At 42.7% G+C, this 7,521-nt stretch overlaps 1 protein-coding gene across 15 annotated transcripts in view; it reads right to left on the reverse strand.

The window, feature by feature from the left end:
* Positions 1-7,307, reverse strand: part of ZBTB8A (zinc finger and BTB domain containing 8A) — a 40,619-nt gene extending 33,312 nt beyond the window's left edge. For 2 of the 15 annotated variants that reach the window (XM_081055671.1, XM_081055667.1), the window contains exons 1-2: positions 6,894-7,032; positions 5,398-5,660 (exon numbers count right to left, since the gene is read on the reverse strand). Coding sequence is in view for 1 of the 15 variants with exons in the window: in XM_081055659.1 (XP_080911785.1) it covers positions 1,681-1,731 (51 nt within the window). In the remaining 14 variants the exon portion in view is untranslated. Of the gene's footprint in view, positions 1-1,680; positions 1,765-5,397; positions 5,661-6,893; positions 7,140-7,254 lie in introns of those variants that run through there. The other 13 variants (XM_081055662.1, XM_081055660.1, XM_081055661.1 and 10 more) reach the window with 12 other exon arrangements.
* Between the last annotated feature and the right edge of the window lie 214 nt (positions 7,308-7,521).

A 7,521-nucleotide genomic window follows, 5' to 3' on the forward strand; every position in this document is an offset into this window, starting at 1 on the left:
GAAGTACACACTGTTTCCCAATAAAGTCCTGCTCCCTTTCCCCAATAAAATCTTTAAAAAAAATAATAATAATACCTATACCTTCGAGACTTACGGGACAGAGTAAATGAGAAGATAATTTAAATAATGTGCTTACAACAGTGCCTGCCTTATAACAAGCCGTTGACAGATGTTAGCTATTATTATAGTAATAATAATAATGTCTATTATTATTATGACTAATTATGCAGACAACTTTAAAAGTTTTAACTTGGTAGAAAATGTAAACATCTTAGAATTTTATTACCACACATATTTTTTGTGTGTGTGGCCTACGGAATACTACCTTATACAAAGTTGAACACAGAAAAAAATCTGATTGGTCCATCAGATTTGTGTACCCAGAGTGATCATTTTAAAACTACAGTGTACCTGAGGATATCAAAGCTCTACACTAACTAGTCAACTCTAATCAGAGTTACTCTAACTAGTTAATTGCAGACCTCACCCCAAGGAAGTTATTCTTTAGAAATAATTTTTGCCATTTTCCCGTTTCAAATGTTCCCCCATTAATTACGCTCTATGACACAGGGTGTTTGTTATTCAGATTTTTTTCAGCTTCATTGAGATATAATTGACAAATCAAATTACAAGATATTTAAAGTGTATATTGTGGTGACGTGGTATTCAGTACAAACACATTGTGAAATGAGTCCTCCCACTAGTGAATTAACATGTTCATCACCTCACATATTTGTCGTTTTTCTTAAGATGAGAACATTTAAGTTCTAGTCTCTTAGCAAATTTCAATTATATAATAGTGTTATCAATATAGTCACCATGCTATACATTGGATCCTCATACCTATTTATCTGATAGCTAAAAGTCCATGTGTGCCCTTTTGCCAACCTCTCCCTATTTCCCCCACCACCCCCAGCCCCTGGCAACCACTTTTCTACTGTTTCTAAGAGTTTGACAAGTTTTAGATTCCACGTGTAAGTGATAACATGCCGTATTTGTCTTGCACTGATTTAGTTCACTTCACACAATGCCCTCAAGGTCCATCCATAGTCTCAAATGACAGAATTTCTTTCTTTCTCATGGCTAATTATTATTTGCATACACAATATAATATGAACAACAAAACAAACTGTTAATAGATGAATGAATAAACAAGATGTGATCTATATATGTGAGATATATATGTACGTACATATATATATATATTCTAACGTACATGTTAAGAAGATCTTTGATAAAAATTATGGCCTGGTTTAGTGTGCTGAAGTGTCTTCCGATGATGAAAACTACATTGTAGATTTTGAAATAAAGCTTCCTCCAAATATTCTGAAATTCTCAGAACCTAATGTTGCCCCTTATCCGTCAGTGCTAGTGAGAGAGAGAGAACTGAAGCTGATACGAAGGTGTTTGTTATATCCTCGATGTTTCAGATGCTGCTTTGAGAGCCAAGGACTCAAAGCAGTGGAGATTTTTTAAAGGATTAGAAAAATAACTGAAATAAAGCAACTTCGTCCTATGATTCAATAATTACTTTTATACGGTTCCAAACTCCATACAGCTATATATGTTTTTCTTTTTCTATTTAAAGCAGAAATCTTTCTTATCTTTTTATGAGAAGGGCAGCTATTCAAACGGAAAGGTGCTCTGTATTCATTCAATACATATTTATTGAGCACCTACTCTGTTCCAGGCTATCCCTGGTCCTGGGAATACAACGATGATAGATGACATATCAAAGGTCAGTGCTCTGGCACATCACGGTGTCTATCAGGAGAGAGTCAGAAAAAGAAGTTTCAAAACAAAGTTACAATACAATGAAGACAATACCCCCAATAGAAGGGAACAGTAAAACCAAAGAAGCAAACGACTGTGCCTGGGAGTGTCTAGAAAAGCTTCCAAAAGGCAGTAACAACAGCTGAGTTGGGTATTGAAGGAGAAGTTCATACAGGAAAAAAAGACAAAGGGCATCCTAGACACAGCACCAAGGACAAAGACACAGACAGATATTAAACAACAGGGCTTCTTCAGGGATGATAAAAAGTTTGCTATGGCTAGAAACGTAGTGCCGATGGAGAGATAGTGGAAGATGAAAAGAAAAAATATGTAGGTACCAGGTCCTGAAGCCCCGCCACTTTGTAGGTTCGAGAAACTTCTGAAGGATTTTAAGAACGACATAATTACAGATCTACCAATGACTACCTGTGTGACTTAGTCAAGTTACTTAACTCTAAGCATCAGGTTCCTTTTGTAAAATGAGAATACTGACTATTAAGAGGCTCTGAGGAAGTCTGTTAAGAGGATTAAATAAGATAAATAAGATTAATAGCAATAAGCACATGAAGATATGTTTAACATCCTTAGGCATCAGGGAAATGCAAATCAAACTCACAATGAGGTACCAATTCATACCCACTAAGATAGCTTTAAAAACTGCCGTCTTTCCCCCCCACCCACACATAAAAATAGCAAGTATTAGATGTAGAGAAACCCGAACCTTCACATACTACTTGCTGGTGGGAATGTAAAATGGTGCAGCTGTATTAGAAAACAGTCTGGCAGTTCCTCAAGTGATTAAACATAGAGTCCCCACCTGACCCCACAATTCCATTCCTAGGTATACATACATCCAAGTGAGATAAAAACATATGTCCCCACAGAAGTTTGTACACACATTTACAGCAGCATCATTCATAATAGCCAAAAGGTAGAAACAACCCAAATGTCCATCAACGGGAAGATGGATAAACAAAAAGTGGTATATGGGATACAATGGAATGTTATTCAGCCATAAACAGGAATGAAGTACTTGTACATGATACAATGTGGATGAATCTTGAAAACACTATGCTAAGTGAAAGAAGCTAATCACAAAAGACTACATACTACACGATTCAATTTATACAAAAGTCCAGAATAGGAAAATCTATAGAGACAGAGAGTATTATAGATAAGTGATTGGCAAGGGCTAAAAAAGGAGGGATGGGGAAGAAAGATGGAATGAGGGGCGTAATAGCTAAAGGGTACAGGGTTTCCTCTTGAGGTGATGACAATGTTCTAAAATTGACTATAGTGACAGTTGTACACATCTATAAATGTACTAAAAACCACTGAATCGTATACTTTAAATATTTAAAGTCGATTGAATGGTATATGAATTATATTTCAATAAAGCTGTTAAAAAAAATTGTATGATCCAGTAAGTTCACTCCTAGATATATACCCAAGATAAGTGAAAGTATACATCTACATAAAACCTTGTACATGAATGTTCAGAGGCATTATTCCTAAGAGCCAAAAAATAGTAACAACCCAAATGTCCATCAGCTGGTAAATAAATAAGCAAAATGTGGTATATCCATACAATAGAACATTATTCAACCATAAAAAGGAATGAAGTATTAATATATGCTACAACGTCGATGAACCCTAAAAAGCTGAAGCTAAGTGAAAAAAGTTATTCACAAAAGACTGTATCTTTTATGATTTCATTTATATGAAATATCCAGAATGAACAAAAAATAGAGTCACAGAGTAGATTGTGGTTGTCAAGGGCTAGGGAGATGTGGGAATGAGGGGTGATTATTAATGGGTACGGGGTTCTTTATGCATTGGAGGAATGTTCTGGAATTAGAAGGTGGCAACAGTTGTACAACTTTGTGAATATAATAAAAAACACTGGATTGTACACATGAAAAGTGTGAATTTTATGGCATATGCATTATATCCCAATAAAAATGGCTAATATTTTGTTGATACAAGAACATCCAAACCTGTAGAGAATGTTTACAAAAATTTATTTCAGCCTAACAGAGGATACACTTGGAAACAAGATCTCAACAGACTGAGATAAATGCTTTTATGCATTTGGAATTAAGGAGGGAAGGTAAAGATTACAAGAAGGCAAGAGAAAGTAAGGCAGGGGATGGGATTACAGGATAGTTAAGAAAGATTATTTGGCTCTTGAGGGTGATCACCCTTTAGAAGGAGGGGTCTGAAAAAAGGCATTTCAAAGAGGCATTAACATAGATGCACAGAAACAATGGACAGGTCTTGCTTAAGGCAAAGATAAGCCTTTTACTAAAGAAGTTATATCCCTGGGGCTAGACTACTGCCAAGACCTGCCCATTCAGGAATTTATGATCAGATCACCCTATGAGATTACTTCCCAAAGAACATCTTTTTCACCCACAATTTGAATGTTTACTGGGCACTGTGCTAAACACTTTACCCTCATTATTGTATTTCAGTCCTCACAATAGCCTTACGAGTTAAGGCTGTGATCCACATTGTATAGATAAACTGAGGGACAGAGAAATTAGAAGAAAATGTCCAAGATTGCACAAGGAGCTAGTGAACAGAGATGGAAGCTGACTAACCTCAAACTGAGACTCCTAAATCTTACATTCTTCTGACCATAGTGCATGCAAAATACCTAGCACAATGCCTGGCATGCAGTTAGAACTCAATAAAAATTAGGTATTACTGTTATGATGATTAATTTGCATACGCAGAAGAAAACCTGAGACAGCTTGGAGGAAGCAGACTGGTGGGAGAGGCAGGGCCAGGGAGACCAACTTAAAGGCTAAAACCAATTGTCAAAGCAAGAAATGGTGAGGATCTGAAATAAGACAGGCAATGGAGACAAAAGAAGGAGCAGAAACAGGAAGTTTTCCAAGAAAATAGGAATTGTCCTATAAATTGGGGGCCAGTTACACAGTTACAACTTGGTAACATTTCCGTCTATAGGGCGTTCACAATTTGCATTCATAATAGTACTTAAGTCATCAAGAAAGGTTTAAATTAGTTTCAAAATATGTGATTAAATCATGGAAATGGATAGATAACATGTTTTAAATTTTCTTCCTTCAGTAGATTGACAGTAGAAGGTGAAACAGCAAGTTATACTAATTCACGTGGGACATCCAAAATTCAATTGGAAACATTTAAAATATCTTTGAGAGTTAAATATCTATAATAGTCCCAAGAATTAAAGAATTCAAGATTCCCATCAAGTTCAAAGATCTTTAAAAAGATGGATGGAAAAGACAATTACATATTTTAGGAACCATTAAGTTCAAAGGTCTTTGGAATTGAAGAGAAATACATGTATTTCTATGAGTAGACTAAACATTGAGGTAACGAGTGTAGCCTGAGTTAAGGTTGGGGGCTAGAAGTCCATCTCTTTTAAGACATACATGCAACCAATAATCTAGAACTTCCTGTGTCCCCATCAGTCACCAAAACACATCTCATTAGCCTCCTTAGCAAAAATCTCTGGATCATAAGGAACTTCGGCTAACTGGCATGGTAATTGTATTCTTTGGTGGATAAAGATCTCTTAACCCCAGTTATTAATGAAGGGCTGTTGCTCCTGGGGTCCCACAAACACACCCATACCTGAGGCTCCAGGAAGATTCGACTGGAAAAGAAATTTAGGATTTGATTCTTCCGCCTGAGAATTTTGAACTTTCTTCCGATAAAGATCAGTTACGGTTTTTACAGCAGAAGAGTGATGTGACCGACTGACTGGCTTTCCGGAAGACTCTGTAGGTGCCTCTAGGAGGAAATGGAGAGTAGGAACATAAGAAGGCAAGGGTGCTGGGACGCTGCCCTCGTTCCCGGCTTAGAGGCGAAACTCCACGCTTAATGAGTTTCCTCACCTGGAATAACCATCGGACTGACTGGGTGGTTGTTTCATGTGAAATTGAGTGATATAATTCATATAGATGAAAGCACTCGATTTACTAAGTAGAGTTCTGCAAATATTAACGTTTCTTAAGACTAGAAGTAACATCGACGCGGGTAGCTAAAGCCCATTCGGTGGGAACCTACCACTTCCAAACACGTCTTGGGCTAAAACTAATACTTTATGTCAATTATACCTCATTTGAAAAACTCCACTTTTTGAAAGATGTGGAGTCTGGCTATTGGCACAATCGATAACAAATAAGCGCATTTTAAGGTTAAAGGGGCCAAACCGCTCACAAAAGTGGCAGTCTACATCGGTAGAAGGCGCGTATGTGTGGTTCCGTCATAAAACAATAATCACAGCTCAATACGTGTTAGGTGCCCTCGGTCCTTAGCCTGGGTCTGTCGCGTGATGATAGAAAACCAAAGGATGGAGCATGTACGGAGCAACTCGGACTGCCGCCCAGGATGCCACCTTCCCGAGGAAGCAAACGCCCGGGGCTGCGTGGGAGAAGCCCCGATCCCCTGCCGCCCCGTTGGGCGGGCCGCCCGCCACTCGCCGCGCAGCCTGAGCCCGGCTGGCCGCCCGACGGCTCCAGACACGCCCGGCACCGTCCCCGCGCCGCCTTCCCGCCGCCGCCAGGAGGCTCCGTGCGCCTTCCCGCCTTTCCCCGCGCTGCGGCCGGGAAAGGCCGGGAGGCGAGGCGGGCGCGGCGCTCGGCGGGGGTGGCGAGGCGGGCGAGGACGGCGACGGCGCGGCCATTGTCCCGCAGCCCCTCCCGGGCGCGCAGGATGGGCTGGCCGGGCGGGGCGGCAAGGCCCGGCGGGCGCGGGGTCTGGGGACCGGGGCGCCCCGGCGCCGCCCGCTTCTCCCCGCGGGCCGCTGCCTCGAGGCCGCGTCCTCCGCTGCCGGCTGCCCGAGCCGCCTTTGTGACCGTCTCCAGCCCCTCGGAGCCAGCGCGCCGCCGCCGCTGCGCCCGGGGCTGCAAATGGCGCCCGCTCTCCTCTGCGCCTCCCGCCGCTCGCCCGGCCCGGGGACGTCTGGGGCGCTGCGCCCCGGGCCGCATCCCGCCGCCGCCGCTGCCCGGGTAATCAGAGCCCGCGGCGCCGCCGCCCGTAGCAAGGCTCGCGGGCCGGTCCCGGCAGCCCCGACGCCCCGCCCGCCCTCCGCCCGCTCTCCGCCCGCTCCGCCCGCAGCTTCTTACCGCGGGCCGCGGCGCACCGGCGGGTCGCGCGCGCGGGCTTCGGGAAGATTCCTGGTCCTCCGCAGGGGAAATACCCCCTCTCGAAGCCGTTCCTTTGCGCCCTAAAACAAGTAGCCCCAACGTGAGAGAAACAAAAGGTATTTGCTGACGTGGGCGTTGGACAGAAACGCCCGAGGGCTGGGGACACAATTAAAGGGGCAACGCACAGATTTCAGGCACCAACCAGCAGCTTCGCCCACTCCCCCTGCCCTTGCCTACACCCCGCTGCACCCTGCAGAGGCACTGGGGTGCCCAGATTCCCTAGCAGTTGGCTACGGAATCATTATTTAGTCAGGAGCTGAAATTTAAAATTATACTTTACGTTGGGAAAGGCGCCTCCGGAGGGCAGAAGGGCTGGATTTCTAGGATCTGGGGAATTTGGTTTAAGAAAGAGGGAGGGACTTAGGCGTGCCCACAATTACTGTATAAGTACATGTGACATTATTGTACTTAAGTTCAGCAACGTCAAATGTTAAGAGATTTCCACAGAATTTTTCCCTCTATTGAAGCACGTATTTTAGTCGGGGATAACCTTTTCTAAAGCTGTACAGGTCACAAGCTTATCATTGAAAGAGGAAACCCAGAGAGG

This window comes from Rhinolophus hipposideros (assembly GCF_964194185.1).
Source record: "Rhinolophus hipposideros genome assembly, chromosome: 8".
NCBI classification, from domain to species: domain Eukaryota; kingdom Metazoa; phylum Chordata; class Mammalia; order Chiroptera; family Rhinolophidae; genus Rhinolophus; species Rhinolophus hipposideros.